Source organism: Chrysemys picta, chromosome 18, assembly GCF_011386835.1.
Source record: "Chrysemys picta bellii isolate R12L10 chromosome 18, ASM1138683v2, whole genome shotgun sequence".
Taxonomy (NCBI): Eukaryota; Metazoa; Chordata; order Testudines; family Emydidae; genus Chrysemys; species Chrysemys picta.
The window spans coordinates 878,360-902,279 of NC_088808.1; the positions used below are offsets into that span (position 1 = coordinate 878,360).

At 48.6% G+C, this 23,920-nt stretch overlaps 1 protein-coding gene across 15 annotated transcripts in view; it reads left to right on the forward strand.

Moving 5' to 3' along the window:
- The window catches only part of PNPLA7 (patatin like phospholipase domain containing 7), a 420,470-nt gene that overhangs the window by 91,375 nt on the left and 305,175 nt on the right, over positions 1–23,920 (forward strand). For 14 of the 15 annotated variants that reach the window (XR_010593664.1, XR_010593665.1, XR_010593663.1 and 11 more), the window contains 3 exons: positions 2,255–2,383; positions 4,592–4,672; positions 15,245–15,389. Coding sequence is in view for 12 of the 15 variants with exons in the window: in XM_065572470.1 (XP_065428542.1) it covers positions 2,255–2,383; positions 4,592–4,672; positions 15,245–15,389 (355 nt within the window). In the remaining 3 variants the exon portion in view is untranslated. The remainder of the gene's footprint in view (positions 1–2,254; positions 2,384–4,591; positions 4,673–15,244; positions 15,390–23,920) is intronic. The other variant, XM_065572479.1, reaches the window with a different exon arrangement.

A 23,920-nucleotide genomic window follows, 5' to 3' on the forward strand; every position in this document is an offset into this window, starting at 1 on the left:
CTTCCCGATCAGTCCATGCTGGGGCCCTCTTTCTATTCTGAGATTGCATGGTCACCTCTGCTGGAGAACTCTGCATCGTTGCCAGTGCTGCTGAGGTCGCCACGATGTCCAAACAGGAAATGAGATTCAAACTGGCCAGACAGGAAAAGGAATTCAAATTTTCCCGGGGCTTTTCCTGTGTGGCTGGTCAGAGCATCCGAGCTCGGACTGCTGTCCAGAGCGTCAACAGAGTGGTGCACTGTGGGATAGCTCCCGGGGCTATTAGTGTCGAATTCCATACACCCCTACCCTAATTTGACATGGCCATGTCAAATTTAGCGCTACTCCCCTCATCGGGGAGGAGTACAGACATCGATTTAAAGAGACCTCTATGTCTTTTGATACAGTCTCCCACAGTATTCTTGCCGCCAAGTTAAAGAAGTATGGGCTGGATGAATGGACTGTAAGGTGGATAGAAAGCTGGCTAGATCGTCGGGCTCAATGGGTAGTGATCAATGGCTCCATGTCTAGTTGGCAGCCGGTTTCAAGCGGAGTGCCCCAAGGGTCGGTCTTGGGGCCAGTTTTGTTTAATATCTTTATTAATGATCTGGAGGATGGTGTGGACTGCACTCTCAGCAAGTTTGCAGATGACACTAAACTAGGAGGCGTGGTAGATAGACTAGAGGGTAGGGATCGGATACAGAGGGACCTAGACAAATTAGAGGATTGGGCCAAAAAAAACCTGATGAAGTTCAACAAGGACAAGTGCAGAGTCCTGCACTTAGGACAGAAGAATCCCATGCACTGCTACAGACTAGGGACCGAATGGCTAGGTAGCAGTTCTGCAGAAAAGGACCTAGGGGTCACAGTGGACGAGAAGCTGGATATGAGTCAACAGTGTGCTCTTGTTGCCAAGAAGGCTAACGGCATTTTGGGCTGTATAAGTAGGCCAGCAGATCGAGGAACGTGATCGTTCCCCTTTATTCGACATTGGTGAGGCCTCATCTGGAATACTGTGTCCAGTTTTGGGCCCCACACTACAAGAAGGATGTGGAAAAATTGGAAAGAGTCCAACGGAGGGCAACAAAAATGATTAGGGGTCTGGAGCACATGACTTATGAGGAGAGGCTGAGGGAACTGGGATTGTTTAGTCTCCAGAAGAGAAGAATGAGGGGGGATTTGATAGCAGCCTTCAACCCCCTGAAGGGGGGTTCCAAAGAGGATGGAGCTTGGCTGTTGTCAGTGGTGGCAGATGACAGAACAAGGAGCAATGGTCTCAAGTTGCAGTGGGGGAGGTCCAGGTTGGATATTAGGAAAAACTATTTCACTAGGAGGGTGGTGAAACACTGGAATGCGTTACCTAAGGAGGTGGTGGAGTCTCCTTCCTTGGAGGTTTTTAAGGCCTGGCTTGACAAAGCCCTGGCTGGGATGATTTAGTTGGGAATTGGTCCTGCTTTGAGCAGGGAGTTGGACTAGATGACTTCTTGAGGTCCCTTCCAACCCTGATATTCTATGATTCTATGAAATAAATAGCTTCGTTGTGTGGACTGGTGCAGGGTTAATTCGAGTTAATGCTGCTAAATTCGACATAACCTCCTAGTGTAGACCAGGCCTAAGACTGGTGAATGCCAGAGGGGGGCTGGAGTGTTGCTGACAGGCTGCTGAGGTCAGAGTTGTTGGACCAGGGCTGCAGCTATACACAGACACTCTGGGTGACCTGCATGCTGGCAGGCTGTTTGTGAGTGGCCCAAGTTGGGAGCTACCACAGCAAAGCATTGTGTGGCATGCAGGTTTGCGGTGCAGGTGGTGACGCAATCTCTCACTGATCTGGAACGCACCCCAGAATGTGACCGAGGGCAGCATAGGTGAATAGACCTGCCAAAAGGCCTTTTCTCAACCTCTTTGGAGAACTGGAGTATCAATTTGACATTAATTCTGAAGCCTGGCTTTCTCTGTAGCATTACAGAATCAGTAACCCAGCAGATTCATCTACTTGATGATGAGCTACACTGTGGGGATTTCTCATTTTGCCTACCCCCTTCCTAGGCAAATGGAGTTGACCCTGTGAATGCTGTTGACCATCTTGACCTCTTATATCCCCGACTGGACAATTCACGGAGCATAGGAGCACATCTTTCTCTTGTGGCCGGAGAATTAGGATGGTGTGCATCAAAGGAAAAAGTGGTGTAATGTCATTAGGAAGAATTGAGGCAGGTGGACAGTGGTACAAGAGGGAGCAAATAGTAAACTCGTTTCTCTAATGCTTTTTTAATAGGGTCACCCTGCTCCATATAAAACCGTTTCAGCCCGAGCAGGAACACCATCCACTATATTGCGACTTCCAGCTAGTGTTTTTCAGGATGTTTTCCAGAAGTATCCTGAAACTCTTGTCAGAATGGTACAGGTAAGACTGATCTGTAGTTTGTTTTTATTATGTATTCCTTATGCCACCTGATTTTATACCAAATTTTGCACCCTCGATAATCTGTACATTATTCCCTGATAACCAGAAACTTCTATGCTCAAACTCTGTTCACTTTTTTTTTTTAACATCATCTTAATAAAATTTTTATATCCATCTTTCCTTTAAAAGGTTTTTCCCTATCCGGCCAGCTAGTCCATCCTTCTGCTGGTGCAGAATTGTTCTCCTTAGCATATTTTCAGGGTTTTGTCCAATATTTAAGTATCCCAAGTGTTGGGGTTGCCATCACATATCCAAGGATATTATCACACAGTTTGATTGATCTTTATGTTAGGTGGGGATGAGGGAAATATTTCCTAAATGTGTCTCGGCTTAATTTCATCACATTATACCCTTCCTTGGACCAACATGCCGAAGTTTTCTTCCCCCTTGAGGCCAGATTCTGCCTTCAGAAATATGCAGCTCCTGTTACTGTCCGTGGGGGCTGCCTCTGCTCATCAAAGAGCAGAATTTGGCCCTAGATATTTACTTCCCAAACATCTGCAAACTCTGAACTGCTGTAGCAGTGGGTACTTGGAATAAGTTCTAATCTTTGCTCTTGAGTAATGCTACCACTTAATTAATTTGTGTTATTGTGACACCTTTATTGGACTCTTAAGAATGATATATGACTAACTTTCCCCTGGATATGTGGTGGGCAAAGAATGGCAGAGGGAAATCTAATGGCGATGAAGACAGCTTATTGCCCCTCTGTAAGTTTCCAATGTCTCTAGTTCAAGACATAGTGTCTTTCCTTGGGGCTGGTCATAAGTCATTCCCTCGCTAACCCCCAATACGCTGTCCTTTTTTGAAGATCTTGAAAAAATGGGGACTTAGAATCTGAGCATCTGGGTGCTCAGCACTTCTGGAAATCAGTTTGTTTTTTTTCATTGGTATAGACATAGATCAGCCTCTTGGTGAATAAGCAACCTTATCCATATGCCAGACAAGATGTTGGGAGATAGGGAGAGGTGGGGAAGGAAAGAGGAGTCTAGTTAAAGAGGAGAGTGACAAAGGGGAGATGCCAAATGAGAACTGATTGCTGTAGAGAATATATATCTCCTCAATATATGTTCCATTCTATGCATCCGAAGAAGTGGACTGTAGCCCACGAAAGCTTATGCTCAAATAAATGTGTTAGTCTCTAAGGTGCCACAAGTACTCCTGTTCTTTTTGCAGATACAGACTAACACGGCTGCTACTCTGAAACCTTCTGTAGAGAACTGTAGATTTTGGATCATATGCTCTTATGAAGGGTGTTTATGACATCAAGATGTCATGATCAATATTATAAATATCATCATTACTTGTTTATTGCCAACAGTGTATAGGCCCTTTATAGTTCTTGCAAGAGCCTCTAAAATTGGGACACCAGACCCAACTTGCCCCTTGAGATTGTAATTTTATTAAAACAAAACAAAAACACCCCCTCCCCCCAAGTTGGGATTTTGAGGTCTTCATACCAAAGAGGGGTGCCAGACACTGCATCTGCTTAGCTGGCTGCCTGTCTTCCCAGCCCTAGCCCCCTGCAGCCAGCCGAGAAGCTGCCGGCCTCCCCAGGCTGTCTCCCCCCAGCCCCTGAGGTCAGCCCAGAAGCTGCCTGTGTCCCTGCTTGCCCCAGCCCGGCTCTCTCTGCCCTGGAAAAAGACTCACCTGCTTGCTGCAGTCAGAGCTGGGCTGGGAACTGCTGCCACCACACACGCTGGGAACCTGGCTTCTGGCCAAAACAGCTGAAGATAACTTTTTGGCATGAAGCCGCCTGATTGGCCAGATGGGGAGAGCTGATTGGCTGCAGGGGAGCAAACAGCTGGTGCGGTCTGCCCATGCAATAGCTGATTCTCTGGTTTGTGCTAAGCACCCACTATTTTTTTCTCCTGGCTCAACCTCCTACTGTGTCTCTTGGTGAGAGCCCAAGCTTTCAAGCCACACAGCGCTCTTCTTCAGCTGTGGGGAAAGCTATTCCCAGCATCACAGCAAAATGCAAAGTGGAACAGAATGTTTAGCATAAGTAGTTAGCACAAATTGTAAGGGAATATTCAAGGTAGAGTGGCCTGTTAACACTTCTGCAGTCATAGGACAAAAAGAGTGGGTTAGTGGATGTTGGTGTATTTAGTATTCACCTGCTCCCTGTGTTTGATCTCCCGCTCCTAGATCATCATGGTGAGGCTCCAAAGAGTGACATTCTTGGCTTTGCACAACTATCTTGGCCTGACCACCGAGCTCTTCAATTCCGTAAGTGTACAATGAAAGCAATTTACTCTTATCACACTGTATGTATCTGATTCTAACCCTGGCTGTGGGAGTGTGTCTTCTACTCCAGTAGCTCGCAAGCATAATCTCTGTATAAAACTAGCATTAATTTATTGTTTGCAACAATATTAATACCATCGTGCTTGAGAGTGAAGCTCTCATGCTATAAAATCTGCTCAGTGCTGAAGCCTGCTGAATAACATTTCATTTGGGCATTTTTATTATGGAGGCTATCATGGCTACCAGGCTAGCTGCATCTCTGTCCCCTTTCTAGTCCCTCTGAGTGCACCCCCTCAGGTGTAGGCTCTTGTGTCTTTACCTATTGTGATGCTCTTCTCCAGTGCTCCCAGAACCATAAGCCAATGTGCAGGGCTCTACCAAATTCACGGTCCATTTTGGTCAATTTCACGGTCATAGGATTTTAAAAATCATAAATTTCATGATTTCAGATATTTCAATCTGAAATTTCACAGTGTTGTAACTGTTGGGGTCCTGACCCAAAAGAGGGTTGGGGTGGGGGTCACAAATTTATTGTAGGGGGTTGTAGTATTGCCACTCTTACTTCTGCGCTGCCTTCAGAGCTGGGGCCTTGGCCAGCAGCCGCCACGCTCTGGCCACCCAGATCTGAAGGCAGCAGCACAGAAGTAAGGGTGGCATAGCATGGTATAGCCCCACCAGCAGCAGCACAGAAATAAGGGTGATGTTGCCTTCAGAGCTGGGTGCCCAGCCAACAGCCATCATTCTCTGGCCACCCAGTTCTGAAGGCAGCACTGAAGTAAGGGTGACAAACCGTGACCTCCCTACAAATACCTTACAATATCCCCCCCTACACAGCCCCCCTTTTGGGTCGGGACTTCCAGTTTGAGAAATACTGGTCTCCCCCTTGAAATCTGTATAGTACAGGGTAAAAGTATACCAGATTTCATGGTCCGTGACGCATTGTTCATGGCTGTGAATTTGGTAGGGCCCTACCAATGTGTTACTCCACTTGGCCTCAGCAAGAAAGAGCTTTGCTGGAACTTCAACTGTGTGTCAACTCCCTGCCACACCGCTGTCTGCCTTCCCAGCAAACTCCTCAAGACTCTGCCTGTCTTAATCTAGCCTTGCAGGTAACATTCAGTGAGACCTAGTTTCGCAGACATACCTCTCTGCAGTGTCCAGTCCCTCTCACTGGACACTCGCAGGAATTATGAAGTCTGCAGTCTCCAAAGTAACAGTGCACACACACCAGCATGTTGACTCACTGTGGACACACTCTTCAACTTAATACACAGTACTGAGGTCATTTATAGTAAAATTAAGCATATGTTTGTTAATAAAGAGCAGAGATTTAAGTGATACTAAGCAAGAGAAAAAGACATATATGGTTACAAACAAAACAAAAGGAAAAATGTGCTTTCTGATGTCTAAAAGCTTGACAGTTCACAATCTGGTCTCAGGCAGTTTCTCACCTACAGTCAGTTCTCAGCGTCTTCAGCCCAGATGGTTGAAGGATTCATCTTGTATGGATTCCAAGACCACAGGCCTCATTTGTCCAATTTAAGTGATGATTGAGGCAAAGGGCCTCCCTCCCCTTCTTTTTATAGTCCAATAAACCTTTGAGATGTATTCTTCTGAAGGGATAAAGTTTTTCTCAACTACTTGTCCCCCAAGAAACTGATGCCATCCTGGCTTCCTTGCCCTCCTCTGTTTGCTTTTCCTGTGGACTCAGATGCAAATGAACTTACACTGTCTCTGGTGTCACCTTGCTCAATTTACAATGGCGAAACAGGCAAAACAACATTCCCTGTCTAGGACAAACTTGTTTATCAGATGCTTCCACAGATTATTTTAAGAATCTCTTACTGGCCTACATACATAACTCTTTATATGCAACCCGTCCAGTGTTTTACCCAGAAATTGATATTAGGGGTGTGTGTTTGAATTTACGGGGAGGTGGGGTATCAGGGCCAAGAGGGGTGAGACAGTGAGAGTGAAGGTGGGCTGTATGGCACCATAGTAAAAACTGAAAAATGTTTCATGACCATTTTATTAGATTTAACTCATGTTTTAAAATCATCACACAAATTAAAGTTGGCTACTCAATCCTTCTATGAAGCACTACGTCTACATCCTTCTTGATTTCTTGTTATAATTTTGCACAACTCTGTTAATGAACTTCTTGAATGCAATGCGTTCATCTTTGGTGGCTTCTCGTGTGTCCGGTACTTCCATTCCTTCAATTGATATGCTCATTAGTTCATTCACATGATCAGGCAGAAGGCGACTTCTTTCAGAACACAAAATTCTATTCAATGATGAAAAAGAACGCTCAACTGTAGCTGTTGTGACTGGGAGTAGCAAGAGATGAATTCTTACTTCTTTCATCCCAGGAAACAGAACACAAAGATCGGGTCGAGCCACTAGTGATGATAAAAAAGAAGTTGAAGTCAAATCTTCATTCATTCATCGTATGATATTCCACTGTGTTCAAATTCTCTATTCTGTCCTGATCACATGGCAGCCCCATTGCTGGTAGTGCCTCACTCCACTCAACTGTTTGTGTTTTATAGGACAGGCATCTGTAAAAGCTACGTAGAGGTTGAGTAGAATCTAGAAGTCGCTGTTGTAGATTTTTAAGAATCAAGTCTGTGTACTTTTTCAGTTGTCTTAACAAATACTTCTTGTCTTCTTCACTTAAGGATTCAATATAAATGCCTTCATTAGTCAACTTCTGGACTGAAATCTTTGCTTCTTCCAGTACTTTTTCAATGGATAGCTCTCTGATTTGATCCAAATGTAGCTTCTATTGCTGGACAAAGATCTACTACTGTTGTAGCATTGTTGTTCTTATGTATGTATCGGATGCATAGAATGGAACATATATTGAGGAGATATATATTCTCTACAGCAATCAGTTCTCACTTGGCATCTCCCCTTTGTCACTCTCCTCTTTAACTAGACTCCTCTTTCCTTCCCCACCTCTCCCTATCTCCCAACATCTTGTCTGGCATATGGATAAGGTTGCTTATTCACCAAGAGGCTGATCTATGTCTATACCAATGAAAAAAACAAACTGATTTCCATTCAGATGGCATTGTTTAATGACCCAAGTGGTTTCAACAGTAGACTTACGAGAGAGAGAATGGCAATAGTCTTCTCTGAACGTAGTAGCAAAAGTAATCCACCAGCCTCACTACTTAGATCCATCCCATCATGGTAGATACTTTCCAAAGCCAGTAATAACAGCTGGAGTAATTTTAAGACAACAGCCAAGGATCGCTCATGAGAAAGCCAGCAGGTTTTCCCAGTTTGGACTAATCTGAACTTCAGACCCATTATACCTTCTGTATTTTCCAAGATATTCAGTCTTTTTGGACTCTTTCTGAAAAAAGAATACAATGAAGACATTAAATTTATAGCTTTTTAAATGTCTTTTGTAGATTCTGCAGCTCATACTAGTGCTAGTTGGAGTAGATGGCCTCTGCAATGTGTATAGGAGAGATTAGGGTTACAGTTTTCTCTGAGCAAAGCTTGTACTCCACCATGTCTTCCAGAGAAGTTTGCAGCTTCATCAAATGCACAAGCAGCCATCTGTTTGAGGTCCAATTGACAAGCATTTAACTCTTCTAAGATGTGGGTTGTCACAGATGCAGCCAATGTGTCTTCTATAACTTGAACATCTAGAAATGCATCTACTGGCCGACCACTGACATCAAGATAACATACACAGTTACTTGATGCTCATTTGCATCGGTGCTTTCATCAGCCATATATGCAAATTTTTTTAATATGGTGAGAGAGTTCGTCACTTTTTCAACTGTTGAGTCTTTCACTGTTGCACCGCATGCTTCTAGCCAGTCAGTTGGGTTTCTTGCAGAAAGATAGTGAGCATTTGTTGGACTTGTTCGGAACCAGTGTTCAGCTTGAGGATGAACAAGTGACAATGCACTTAACATTGGCCTCCAGTTTGTAGTGTGTTGTGTCTCTTGCTTAAATAGAAAGTAGGATGTCACAGCCATGTTTATTCACGTGAACTGTGTTGTGTCTCCAGCATTCTTAACAGCCTCATTAAGTACTTCTAAAATTGGCTTTGAAAGTGGGCTTATAAGGCTTTCTGCATGTTGATGCTCTCCAGAGGCTGGGTGTTTTGCAGTCTTTTCACGTAGTTTGTCAGCATTGGCTTTGCTGATCGGTTTGACAAACCAAGCTCCTCCACTTTCACCAGTTATAGCATTGGGAAGCTTTCCTTCTTCGTAAGCTTTTTTGCAAGAGGTGCACCAGTAGCCATCTTTTGTAACTTCAATAAATGGGAACACTTTGACCGACAAACATCAGGAACTGCCTTTAGGTTTTGGAGGCACTGTTTCTTCAGTAGGTAGCTGTATTTGTGCTTCGGGCTGGTCGGATGTAGATATACCACTTGAGCCTTCAGATGACATGTTGATATATTCTTGGTTCTTGATGTGTTCTTCACCTTGGTTAGTTTTTGAGGCCTTTGAGTGGAAAAATTGTTGTATTGTTTTTTGTCTTTTCGTTTTCACTTTGACCTGCAACATATAAAAGAGATATGAATAAAGTAAATGTTTTGTTAGGATAATGCAAATTTAACATAATGATAATGCAAGTTACACCAAAATACATAACAGGTCTAGATTTCTAAAAAATATAATTTTAAAAAAATATGTATTTAATTTAAATTGACTTTTGAAAAGTAAGCCATCATGGGATAATAGGGAAGTCCTCTCATGGATCAGTAACTGGTTAAAAGATGGGAAACAAAGGGTAGGAATAAATTATCAGTTTTCAGAATGGAGAGCGATAAATAGTGGTATCCCTGAGGAGTCGGTACTAACACCATTACTGTTCAATGTATTTGTAAATGATCTGGAAAAATGGGTAAACAGTGAGGTGGCAAAATTTGCAGATGATACAAAACTATTTAAGATAGTTAAGTCCCAGGCAGACTGCGAAGAGTTACAAAGGGATCTCACAAAACTGGGTGACTGGGAAACAAAATGGCAGATGAAATTTAATGTTGATAAATGCAAAGTAATGCACATTGGAAAACAATCTCAACAATACATACAAAATGATGGAGTCTCAATTAGCTGTTAACATTCAAAAGAGATCTTGGAGGGTGACGCGGGGGGGCGGGGCAAAAAAAAAAAAAAACCTTCCTCCACAAGCGTTGGAGGGAGGCCCGGGAGACGCAGGGGAAGCGCGGGGCCGGGGTGAGTAAGAGTCCGGCCTGGCCCCGAGCAGGCAGGACTCAGTTGGGTGGTAGGGAGAGGAGGGGGGCGGCCCGTGGGGCCAGGCGGCGGCTGTTCTCCCCCCCCCCCCCCGGGCAGCAGGACTTGGGAGCAGCTGCTGCTGCAGCTCCCACTGCCGCGGGGGGAGGAAGTGGCCATTGCGCTCGGTGGCTGCGGCTCTGGCGCCCCCGAACCCCCTGGGCCTGCTGCGGGGACCCAGCAGTGCGCACGCCCAGCAACAAGAAGAAAATCAAGGAAAGTGTGGGCCCCTTACTGAATGAGGGAGGCAACCTAGTGACCGAGGATGTGGAAAAAACTAATGTACTCAATGATTTTTTTGCCTCTGTCTTCACGCACAAGGTCAGCTCCCAGATTGCTGCACTGGGCAGTACAGCATGGGGAGAATGTGACCAGCCCTCTGTGGAGAAAGAAGTGGTTCGGGACTATTTAGAAAAACTGGACGTGCACAAGTCCATGGGGCCGGATGCGCTGCATCCGAGGGTGGTAAAGGAGTTGGCGGGTGAGATTGCAGAGCCATTAGCCATTATTTTTGAAAACTCATGGCGATCGGGGGAGGTCCCAGATGACTGGAAAAAGGCTAATGTAGTGCCCATCTTTAAAAAAGGGAAGAAGGAGGATCCGGGGAACTACAGGCCAGTCAGCCTCACCTCAGTCCCTGGAAAAATCATGGAGCAGGTCCTCAAGGAATCAATTATGAAACATTTAGAGGAGAGGAAAGTGATCAGGAACAGTCAGCATGGATTCACGAAGGGGAAGTCGTGCCTGACTAACCTAATTGCCTTCTATGATGAGATAACTGGCTCTGTGGATGAGGGTAAAGCAGTGGATGTGTTATTCCTTGACTTTAGCAAAGCTTTTGATACGGTCTCCCACAGTATTCTTGCCGCCAAGTTAAAGAAGTATGGGCTGGATGAATGGACTGTAAGGTGGATAGAAAGCTGGCTAGATCGTCGGGCTCAACGGGTAGTGATCAATGGCTCCATGTCTAGTTGGCAGCCGGTTTCAAGCGGAGTGCCCCAAAGGTCGGTCCTGGGGCCGGTTTTGTTTAATATCTTTATTAATGATCTGGAGGATGGTGTGGACTGCACTCTCAGCAAGTTTGCAGATGACACTAAACTAGGAGGCGTGGTAGATACACTAGAGGGTAGGGATCGGATACAGAGGGACCTAGACAAATTAGAGGATTGGGCCAAAAAAAACCCGATGAGGTTCAACAAGGACAAGTGCAGAGTCCTGCACTTAGGACAGAAGAATCCCATGCACTGCTACAGACTAGGGACCGAATGGCTAGGTAGCAGTTCTGCAGAAAAGGACCTAGGGGTCACAGTGGACGAGAAGCTGGATATGAGTCAACAGTGTGCTCTTGTTGCCAAGAAGGCTAACGGCATTTTGGGCTGTATAAGTAGGGGCAATGCCAGCAGATCGAGGAACGTGATCGTTCCCCTTTATTCGACATTGGTGAGGCCTCATCTGGAATACTGTGTCCAGTTTTGGGCCCCACACTACAAGAAGGATGTGGAAAACTTGGAAAGAGTCCAGCGGAGGGCAACAAAAATGATTAGGGGTCTGGAGCACATGATTTATGAGGAGAGGCTGAGGGAACTGGGATTGTTTAGTCTCCAGAAGAGAAGAATGAGGGGGGATTTGATAGCAGCCTTCAACTACCTGAAGGGGGGTTCCAAAGAGGATGGAGCTCGGCTGTTCTCAGTGGTGGCAGATGACAGAACAAGGAGCAATGTTCTCAAGTTGCAGTGGGGGAGGTCCAGGTTGGATATCAGGAAAAACTATTTCACTAGGAGGGTGGTGAAACACTGGAATGCGTTACCTAGGGAGGTGGTGGAGTCTCCTTCCTTGGAGGTTTTTAAGGCCCGTCTTGACAAAGCCCTGGCTGGGATGATTTAGCTGGGAATTGATCCTGCTTTGAGCAGGGGGTTGGACTAGATGACCTCTTGAGGTCCCTTCCAACTCTGATATTCTATGATTCTATGATTTTATGAATTAGATATTTTGAATTTTAAAATAAATGGGATTGAAGATGTGATGGAGTGTAGCGGGGTGGTCACCCCGCTCCTGCCCTGAAGGGCTTAAAACAGCCCTGGGAGAGGGCTGTGGCAGGGGAAAAGCTGGGCTGATTGGGGGAAGCAGCCACAGGTGGGGCCATGCCCCAATCAGACCACAGCTGGCCCTATAAGAGGGCTGAGGGCCAGAGACTGAACAAGTGTCTCTCTCTAGCAGTGGACAGAGAAGGGCTGACTGCCTGGTAGCTGAGCAGGGTACCTAGAGTGGAGCAGGGCTGGGGGAAGGCCAGAGGAGCTGGGGAGCTCCAGCCTGGAAAACTCCCAGGCTGCAGGCCTTGCTAAAGGCTGGGAAGGGTATGGGGTTGCAGAGGTGCAGCCCAGGGTTGGGAAAGGCAGCAGGTCCAAACCCCATCTTGCCAGTGATGAGTGGTTTTCAGATTGCAGTCCGCCCCAGTGAGCGGGGGCTAGATGGTGGCTGGTAGTAGCCACCGAGGCAAGGTGTGGATAGGGGGTTGGGGGTTCCCCTGGGTGGGGAGACCCAGATTGTGGGTTACTGCTGGGGGAAGAACCCTGACATAGAGAGGCACCAGGGTCCAGGAGGGACACGGGAGCCAGCGGCAGGCGAGACACCAGCCTGCAGAGGGTGCTCTGGGCTGGAAGAGCTAATTCCCAGGACGACCAGCAGGAGGCGCCGCGCTGGTGAGTCGTTGCACTGCCACATGGAGGTTTGAAAACGTGTCATTTCATGGCTGTAGGTGTATCTGATGGGGGCATACCACGCCACTCTGAGTGAGCAAGGGTTAATGATCTGCAATGGGCCCACTCAGCCTCACCTTGTTACACCTGCACTCAGTGTCTGGTGATGAAGCGGGTAATTAAAAGGGAAGAGAACAACTCAGTAGGTGGCTGACCAGCAAGGAGCACAGACTCCTGTCCTTTGGTCCCTGAGGAAAGGACCAGCTCAGAACCTCTGCAGAGACTGCTGCCTGCCAGAACTCCCTGGAGGATCATAGGTCTGGCACAGGACTATTGTTTTTTGGGGACTATTTCTTTGCTTTACTACAAAAAGGGCTCTTGTGCTATCCAGGATAGGCCTGTCAAGGTCCTAACTAAACTGTTGCAGGGAATCTCTGCCCTGGAAGGGTTAGGACCTGCTTCAGTTAACTCTGTGTGGACTTTTGCACCCTACTCAAGTCTGCCTTGTGGCTTATCTTGGGCCCTGAAGAGTATGGTCAGAATGTGCATTGACTCATTTTCTCATTAACTTGGGGATCTTACTAAACATTTGATAGTATGGTGTGATGGGTTCGGTCACATAGACACCCTTGGGACTGTCACCTGACATGCTGGAATTACCTCTGAGACCATTTTCCCTGCCAGCTTGATACTCAAGAACCCTGCCTTGTTGAGCCAGACACGCTAGCTTGCTGTAACACAGACCCAGGTCTGGTCCACGCCCCCAAAGCTGCAGACTTTAACCAAAAACTGCTCAGCAGGTCACTTATCGCCAGCACCCAGACCCCAATGGGATCCAACCCCCAAATAAATCTGTTTTACTCTGTATATAGCTTATATAGGGTAAACTCATAAATTGTCTGCCCTCTATAACACTGATAGAGGGAGATGCACAGCTGTTTGCTACCCCAGGTATTAATCACTTACTGTGGGTTAATTAATAAACAAAAGTGATTTTATTAAGTTTAAAAAGTAGGATTTAAGTGGCTTCAAGTAATAACAAGCAGAACAAAGTAAGTTATCAAGCAAAATAAAATAAAACATGCCAGTCTGAGCCTAATACATTAAGAAACTGTTTACAGGTAAATCTCACCCTTAGAGATGTTCCAATAAGCTTCTTTCACAGACTAGACTCCTTCCTAGTCTGGGCCCAATCCTTTCCCCTGGTACAGTCCTTGTTAGTTACAGCAGGCATCTTAGGTGAAAAACAGGGGTGTTCTCATGACTGCCGCCGCCTTGTTCTGCTCCACGCCCTTTTATAGCTTTGGCACAAGGACAAGAATCTTTTGTCTCTCTGGATTCCCACCCCTCCTTCTAAATGGAAAATTAGCAGGTTTAAGATGTTTTCCACCATTCTTCCTGAGCTGGCTTACACGAACACAGGAAGTCTTGCAAGTAAACAGAGCCATTTACAACCAATTGTCCTAATCAATGGGAGTCATCAAGGTTCTAAATGATCATCAATGGCCCACACTTTGCATAATTGAGTTAGAATCTCTTTCTCATAAATTCAGAGGCTCTGCAGAGCTAATGGGACTGTCACAGGTTAGCCTGAACCAGTGGAGTGTCTCACACAGCAAGCTCACTCTAATTTTAGTTTTTTGTCTTGCCTGTTGGGACCTGATTAGCTTTGGCCTGCACCTGGCCCTACTAGCCACTGGAGGCAGTACCAGATTTACCATGGCACCAGTAGCGCCATGGCATCAGGCCCATGCTCCGAAGGGGCCCTGGCCTGGCTGCTCTTCTCCTCCTCCCACTCTCTCCTGGGGGCAGAAGCTTGGTGCTGCCGGCTCCTAGGGCTCTGTCCTGCTGCAGCAGGGCAGGCTCCGCTGGCATCCAAGCTCCCCTCTCCCCCGACTCTTGCCCCAGCGTGCTGCGTTCCTGCCCTTCCCCCTCTCCCTGCCGCCGATCAGCTGTTTGCCGGAGTGAGGAGGGGAGGAGGTGGAGAAGAGGCAGGGGCGGGGTCTTGGGGAAGGGGGTGGAATTAGGGCATCCCCCCTCCAGCCCTCTGCTGTGAGATGCTCAGGGCAGGGGGCTGGGAGCACCCCCACGACCCCAGCAGTCTGCCCTGACTCCTGCACCCCCTTCACACACATCCAGCCCCCTGCCCTGACTCCTGCACCCCCCTCACACACACCCAGCCCTCTCCCCTGACTCCTGCACCCCACCCCACCCCGACCCCAGCCCCACCTTTGGATGGGGTGTGCCAAGGCGGTAGGGCTTCCAGCAGGGGGCATCGAATGCCTGCTACACTCCATCAGAGAGAGTACAAATATATTGTGTGTAAGGTGAGACTGAGAAAAGAAAGAAGAGGTATGTCTGGCTAATGATGTTATGTTGGCTGCAGAGTACGTGTGAACCTAGGTTTTGCTACACAAAGATGACATTGAATAACGCATCCAAAGCTGGAAAGCCCAAAGAGACTACAGTTATCTACCCCTTGTTTAAAGATCCTAACATGTAATCTGCCCCATATGCAGCACTGCAAGACACAGGAAACTGTGTACACATGTGAATCTGTGTAAATCTTAATCTCCCATTTCCCTCAGGAGAGCCAGGCCATCCCATTGATCTCTGTGGCAAGTGTAACATCTGGAGGAAGTTCATACAAAGAGGTGAAAAGACAGCTGTCTAATGTATCGGAGGAGGAACGGGGAGAAAAGTTGGAGAAAGCAGGGGATACCTCAGAAACAGGTAACGTTTGTGTTCGTGCGTACAGAGCGCCCTTGATGATGCTCTGGGCAGCACAGTATTGTGCTGTGTATCAGCAGCCTTTTGTTTGATTTAGGTAGATGAGAAATGTCTTTACATTTTGGATACAGATTCCAAGTCTTTGGAGAATCCTAAACTTCTTTAATATGAACCAATATTTCATCTTGATTTAAGATCTTGAAAAAGAAAAAAACAAGCCTAATTTTAAAAAAATTTGAGGCTAGAAAAAATTATTATTTCATGAATATATTTGCAAGACCAGAGTACTCTTTAATTTTAATTGAATATGCTGTGAGACTATAAGAGAATTACCTGACTTAAGTAGTAGCAGGAGAAACCCTACAAATATGAAGGGGTTTGAGCTAAGAGACCTCCCTAGAATTTACCTAGAATAAATGAAATTAAGGCAGCTCAGTAGTGAGCAGCATCACATGGCTATGATGTAGCTATGGTGGCATGTAGAATGAAGCAGGCTTCCATCTTGAATGGTTGTGCAAGTCATCTTCCTTTGGCAAGAGTCAGTAAGGGAGCATTTAGGCTTTTTAAATCCCTCAAAATTGCATCTTCCAACCTTATTTGGGTCGATTTTTTGTGTTCTTCTTCCTTCGACCTCCGCTCTAAGAAGTGAATGTGTCTGAATCTTCCTTACAGAACGAAATGTTCTTCTTTGAGAGATGTCCCTGTGAATACTCCATTCCAGGTTTTGGTGCACCCCTGTGCCTTCGCTTGGAGATTTTTACAGCAGTACTTGTACGGGCCGCTCGTGCGCGTGCCTGCCTCACGCGCTGAATGTGCCTCAATAAGGCACACGTGCGGCCCGAGCTCCTCGGTTCCTGCTCTACTGTCCCCAGCCTGAGATGGAGCTCAACAGTCTCACTCAATTATTTCTCGCTTTAGATAGATAGATAGATAGTTGTTTATACAGTTTATCTAGGGTGGCTTTTTTTTTTTTAGTCAGATAAGTTTCATTTCCCCCCTCCCAGTTTTTTTCTGTCAGTTAGATAGTTTATACTATGCCTGGCTTATCAGGTTTTAAGAGATACACTACGTGCAGAGAGACCATCCCTATCTCTGATGGCTATTCTCAATGTGTTCGCTGTTTGGGGGTGTCTCACGTCCCCCAAATATGTTCCCTCTGCAGTAAACTGAAGGCTAGGGCACAAAAGGACAAAGACCTGAGATTCAAGTTAATTCTAATGGAGAAGTCCCTCAGACCTGCCTCTGACCTAGGTCAGGAGTCCTACTTGAGACAGAGATCTCCTAAGTTCACCAAGGACAAGAAAACAACAAAAAAAGGCCAGCTTCATCACCTCACAGAGACCAGCCTGTATCCAAATGGTCTCCAACCAGGTCTGTCTCATTGGTGCTGACCGCTCCACGGCTCAGCACATACGATGCTCCAGCATCCGTACCCCAGCTGCTGCCAGTACATACCGCTCCGGTGCCAAGGCTACAGGCTTAAAGTTGCCTGCCTCTTCTAATACGGTGCAGCACAGCACCGCAAAGGACTCGGTGCCTATTCAGCTGAGCCTGCCTGTGCCGCACACACTTATAGTTGCTGTCCTGGCACTGACACCTCAACCACCTATGACTCCGCATATGGCGCCGTGCCAATCGGCACCGGCCGAACCTATGGCACTGCCACCACACCCAGCGCCATATATTCCAGCTCCTTCTACCTCGTCACCACAATTTATTCATTCCAGCCATTTGCTAATCTCGCCAACTCCAGATTCCCCATTACTTGGTACCAATCTCTCACTGGGACCGTAGGCACGGCACCGACAGATACCCCTTATTCCCTCTCACTTTTCTAGTGATGAGGATGATGAAGTGGAGGGAGTTTTTTTTCACCATACCATTCCTCCCCCCTTTACATTCCCACTAGCATGGGACCAAGGAGACCAAGGGGTTCATATTCCAAGGACTTACCACCCTGGTATGGACACCCGTGGATGGAACCACCCATGCCCTTCCCCGGACAATGGCATTATTGGAACCCATGGGGGTCCTACAGCAGGCACCTCAGTAGCTGGTATAGCCCACTCAGAGGCGACATTAGATCTCCTCCTGTACCTGTCCACACTTCTGTGACGGACAGACAGGAGCAACCTGCAATGGTGCATGCAGATGAGGAGGCACCTGAACCCTCTCCAAATAATAATAATAATAATTAATAATTCATCCACCTCACCAGAAGAGGCTATCATGCCTCCACCCCCAACAGTGGATGATTTTACTCATTTTCAGGACCTCTTCAAAAGAGTGGCTAATGAGCTCAAGATCACCCTGGAGGAGGTATCGGAGACTCAGCGTGAGCTGACTGACATATTGCAACCTTCGACCTCCAAGATTGCCCTGCCTGTTAATGGAGCCATTATGGACCCTGCCAAGAATATCTGGCAAACCCCAGCCACCATACTCCCTACCTGCAAAAGGGTAGACCGGAATACTATGTCCCCTCCAGGGGGCCAGAATTCCTTTTCATGCACCCAGCACTAAATTCACTGGTGGTAGAAGCAGCCAACCAAAAGAACAAACAGCAGCAATTCCAGTCCACTCCCTTTGACAAGGACAGCAAAAGAATGGACCTACTCGGCCGCAAAGTTTATGCATTATCCATGCTATAATTTAGAGTGGCAAACTACGCAGCCCTACCGGCCAAATATGATCACAGAAATTACGGAAAACTCGTGGACTTTATTAATGACATCCCAGAGGACAAGAGGCAACAATTCAAAACAGCAGTTTCTGAAGGACAGATTATTTCCTGCACAACATTGCAGGCTGCTCTTGATGCTGCAGACACAGCTGCCAGGTCCACCGTGATTGCCATAGTGATGCATTGGGCTTCATGGTTTACCGCTTATACTTTCCCATACAGGATAAAAAACACCATGGAGGATCTCCCCTTCGATGGCAAGAAGTTATTTGCAGCAAAAATCAACGAGGTGCTGCACACCATAAAGTATTCCAGAGCGACGCTCAGATCCCTAGGCATCCATACGCTGGCAACTAGAAGACAATACAGGTACATTAACTCCTCACTTAACATTGTAGTTATGTTCCTGAAAAATGCGACTTTAAGTGAAACAATGTTAAGCGAATTCAATTTCCCCATAAGAATGAATGTAAATGGGGGGGTTAGGTTCCAGGGAAATTTTTTTTGCCATAGAATACAGTACTATAGTTGGGAGATGCCCTCGCCTTACTCCACATAGGCACAGCCCACTGGCACTGGAGATAATGAGGCAGGGAAGGAGGCTGAAGGTGCTGTAGGCTAGGAGAAGCATGTTGCGCAGCAGCAGCGGCAGCTTCCCCTACTCGGCAAGCACGAGGGGCGGGGCTCAACCCTCGGCCCGCCCATGCCGCCTCTTCCCCCCCCTCCCCTTTTACTCCACACGCTACGTCCTCCCTCCTGCCCACAGCAATCAGCTGGCTTGCGATGTTCAGGGGACAGGAGGGAGGGAGGAGGAGCGCAGACTCTGCCGCGGGTAGGAGGCAGGGGAGCCTGCGCGCCATCAGCTGGCTTGCGGCGTTCAGGAGGCACGGGAGGGATGGGGAGCCTCCACGCCGAGTCCTCGCTTCTTCCCCCTCCCTCCTGAACACCACAAGCCGGCTGATTGCCGTGGGCAGGAGGCAGGGGGAGGAGGGGGAAGGCGCTGATCCGCGGGGTCTGCCGACGGGCGGGAAGCGCTATGGGGAGCTGATGGGGGGGCTGCCAGCTGTGGACAAAGCAGGCAGCAAAACGATGTTATAGTGAAGCATTGCACAACTTTAAATGGAGCATGTTCTGTAATTGAGCAGGGATGTAAGATCGAAACAACGTTAAGCGAGAGGATGTTAAGTGGGGAGTTACTGAATCAACCTTACCAGTGCCCACAGTACCTGGCCTACATAACAATAACAGAGGCCGTATGACCAGCAACACCGCCAGAGACCCAGGCATCAACAACGATACCCCACAATATCAGCACCATCCCAACCCCCTCTATCTAATAAGCAGATCTGAAGCCTTGGTCAAGGGTATAGAAGACCTCCCACACACTTCAGGGCTTATACTTCCCATCAGACTTTTTGGTCACCATTTACTCCCATTCTACCGCAACTGGTGAGCCCTCACTATGGACAGATGGGCCCTAGAGGTCATCTGATTGGGCTATTCCATCCCCATCCTGTCCATACCCACCCCCCACCACGTCCCTCTTCAGGGACCCCCTCATGACCACTTGCTCCACCAAGAGGTGCAACATCATCTACAAATAGGAGCAGTCGAGACGGTGCCCGGTCAGCACAGGGGAAAGAATTTTTATTCCCACTACTTTTTGACAGAAAAGTGGGGGATGGCGACCCATCCTTGACCTCAGGCGATTCAACAAGTTCATCAAAAGGCAAAAATTCAAAATGGTTACCCTCACAACCATAATTCCAGCACTGGAGCAGGGAGATTGGTTTTCAGCCCTCCACCTGCAGGATGCTTATTTTCATGTAACTATACACCCCACCCACAGGCATTTTCTCAGATTTGTTATGGGATCAAATCACTACCAGTACAGGGTTCTGCCCTTTGGCCTCTCTACAGCACCCCGCGTCTTTTCCAAGATTCTCGTGGTGGCAACGGCGCACCTATGGAAAAAAGGAGTCATAATTTTTCCTTACCTGGACGATTGCCTGCTCAAGGCACAGACTCTCAAGGAGGCCATGCAAGCCACACCGATAACCATCGACTTCTCCCAGGGTCTGTGCCTACAAATGAACAAAAACAAATCCACATTAACTTCTACTCAACGTCTAGAGTTCGTAGGCACTCACCTCGATTTCACAACCGGACTTGCATGTCTCCCATCCAATAGATTCAACACCATAAAGAATCTTGTCACCAAGTTGCAAAACAGCCCGTAGGTGACTGTCTGCAACTTCTTGGCCATATGACCTCTTGCACTTTTGTGGTCAAGAATGCACGCCTCTACATGCGGTGCCTGCAGGTTGGATGACCACTGTCTACAGACCGAATATGCACAGCCTAAACAGACTTCTGTCCATACCTACCAAAGTCAAGGATTCACTCACATGGTGGACTCTTCCACACAACCTCTGTTCCGGAGTTCTGTTCGTACAGAAGTCCCCCCTCCATTATAATTACCACAGATGCTTCCCTCACGGGCTGGGGAGCACACATGGCCAAGCTATGCTGTCTACAGCTTTCTTACCGGCTCTGAAGTCCCTACCTCCTTAAGAGATGCTGCTTTTCAGTCACCTGGAGTGGAGCACCCACAGGGACCCCTCTCTCAAAGAAGAGGAGGTTACTCACCTGATGATTGTCCCTGTAGGTGCTCCACTACCCACCCTTCTCCGCTCTACTTCAGAGTTTGGAGCGGTTTCCGTTGTAGAGAAGGAACTGAGGAGCGTGGGCCACATGCACGCATTATTGAGGCACATTCGGCGTGTGAGGTAGGCACCCCGAGAGTACTGCTGTAAAAATCTCCAAGTGAAGGCGCAGGGGCACAGCAACACCTGGAGTGGAGCACTCACAGGGACACTCATCTCGAAGAACGTCCGTAGTTCTTCGAGTGCTTATATCAATTCCAGTTAGGTGTGTGTGCATGCCATGTGCACAGCTGTCGGAAACTTTTCCCTAACAGCTACCTGTCGGGCCGGCTGTGGAGCCCCCTGGAGTGGCACTGGTATAGTGCTCTATATACGACCCTGCCGGGCCGACACCCCTTCAGTTCCTTCTTACCGCCAGTGATGGTTGTTGGAACAGTGGTCTCTTGCTTGCAAGTGCTCCACTAATCCCTAGCTCTTCTGCTTATCTTTGTGTATAGTTACCCATTGTTAGTTAATCATTCTTTTCTAGTTGTTAATTGTAGTCTTTAGTGGTTGGGGAGTTTTCCCCTTCAACGAGTGCCCCATGGGGCTCCGGGGCATGCCATTCCAGGGCTTCAAACCCTGTAGCTCCTGCGCCAAGCCTATGCCCACGGGCGACCCCCACGACTCCTGTCTCCGGTGTCTGGGAGAAGCCCATCAGGCAGATTAGTGCGAGATCTGCACAGCCTTCAAGTCTTGCACTAGAGGAGAGGGACATTTGTTTAAAACAACTTCTCATGGAGTCTGCTCTCCGTCCGCAGCAGGACCCGGCCCCGAGCGCCTCAGTGCGGAGCGCTCCTCCGGCGGTGCCATCTGCGACACCGAAAAAGGACTCGACACGCCCTCCCAGGGGTTGGCGGTCTCCCGGGACCCAGAAGCGTTCCCCTCAGCACCGCTCCCACTTGCCAGCTGCCCACAAGAAGCAGGACAAGCCTCCACAATGTCATGATTCAGAAACCGCAGTCTCGGCAGGGCATGCTGCGGAGCATGGCCTACGGCCGACAGACCCTCCGGTCGGGCTCAACCCCCACGAGCCCCCTGTCTCCCCAGGAAGTCCTGTGCTCCTGGACTACACACGGCTGCAGGTGGAGGAGGTCACGCTACCCTCCACACTGGACACTTTTGATGCCGCTAGGGGGCTTATCGAAATGATGACGCCCAAGTCTCCAGTCTTGGGGCCTCCGCTACCCTGAGGCCCGGCACCTTCAAGAGGCATACCGGCTATGTTCAGGCCGTCTGCACCCTGACCAGGATCTCTGTGTCGCTCCTGATACCATACATATGCCCCACGCTGGTCTGACTCGCGGCAAAGGTCCGACTCGCGGCACTGGTCTTGCAGCCCTGATCCTCGGAGCCGTTCCCGCTCGAGGTGGTCGTCGGCTGATAGGTCATAGTCCCGCTCGAAGTCCAGATCCCAGTCTGTGACCTCGCGGCACCGCTCCCCAGCACAGCACCGGTCCCGTTCGCGGTGCCATTCCAGATCCTGTTCTAGACAACAGTCCCCGCTTCAGCAAGGGCCTCGATTGTGGTACCGCACCCCATCAAGGCACTGCTTCACCTCGCGGCAGCGCTCCGCATCTCGTCGCCGTTCCCCACAGTGACACTGCCTGTCACTGACCAGCCCTCATTATTCCTCACGGCACTCATCCCGCCCGTTCAAGGAAGAGAAAGTTGCCATGGGGCAGTCCCGCACCGCTCCCCCTTGGCCGTCCCGCTCAAGGTCCGCCTCCTTCAGCTCAGGCAGAGCATCGGGGGCATCGGAAGCGCCCAGATCCGGGCCGGGTGTACCATCAGGCCCAATGTGGCCCCCCTGGCGCTCCCCCACTGTCCCGCTCGGGGTCTCGCCTTCCTGAAGCAACCATCAGCCGCCAGCCTCAGGATCCCTCGCAAAACCCGGATCCAACCCCACCTCCAGTGAAGGCTACACTTGGGACTCGGGATGAGCTGGTCGCAGAGGATCAGGAGGCCGCCACGGAACCAGTCCTGCTGGTGGCGTCTTCCTCGTCCTCTCCTGACAAGGTGGTGGTGGGTACCTCCATATCCAGTCCACCACCCATGGACTACAGGGCCCTGCAGGAACTCCTCAGAAGGGTGGCCCTAAATATGTACCTCCAGGTGGAGAGGTGGTAGAGGACAAGGACCCTGTGGTGGACATCCTGGCACCAGAGGGTCCCTCTAGGGTGGCCTTACCCATGCTAAAGACTATCCGGTCTACTGCTAAAACTATTTGGCAAACGCCTGCCTCCATTCCTTCTATGGCCAAAGGGGCCAAACGGAAGTACTTTGTCCCTACTAAAGGGTATGAATATCTGTTCACTCATCCCCCTCCGTGTTCCCTTGTTGTGGAGGTGGTGAATGAAAAAGAGAGGCAGGGGCCCGCGCCTAAATCAAGAGACACCTTGATTTGTTTGGGAGACAGGTTTATTCAACCGGGGGCCTTTCTCTCCGGATCGCTAACCAGCTCGCGATCCTGAGCCAGTACAGTTATAACTCGTGGTCTGCGGTCCAAAAGTTCAAAGAGCTTCTCCCGTCCGAGTCAAGGGCTGAACTGGGGGCCATCGCTGAGGAGGGCAGAATTGTAGCCTGGACTTCCCTCCAAGATTCTTTGGATGCCGCGGACTTGGCAGCGCATATCCTGGCATCGGGTATCGCGATGAGATGCAATACCTGGCTCCAATCCTCTGGTCTCCCCGCAGAAGTACAGCAAACAATTCAAGACCTCCCATTTGATAGCCAGGGACTGTTTGCTGAGCAGACAGTCTTTAGATTGCTTAGCCTGAAGGATTCCTGTAACACCATTAAGTCCCATGCATACCCCGACGACCCAAAGGAAGCCTTTCAAACCACAGACCACCCAGCAGCGGTCTTTCCCCGCTAGGCCCAGGCAGGACTTCTCCCGCAGGAGGAATAGATATAGTCGGCGTAGGCCACCGCACCAGCCTCCTGGGCAGGGCCAGGGATAGTCTAAGCTCCCTCCAGGCCCTAAGCGCCCCTTTTGAAGGTGCACACAAGATCGGACACTTATCCTCCCTTCCTGAACCATCTATCCTGCTTCTGTCTGTCTGTTTGTTTGTTTGAAGGACCGTGTGCTGTGGCTGGCAGTTGGAAGCTGTGAGCTTCAAAGTAAGGTTTGAAAGCTAGAAGCC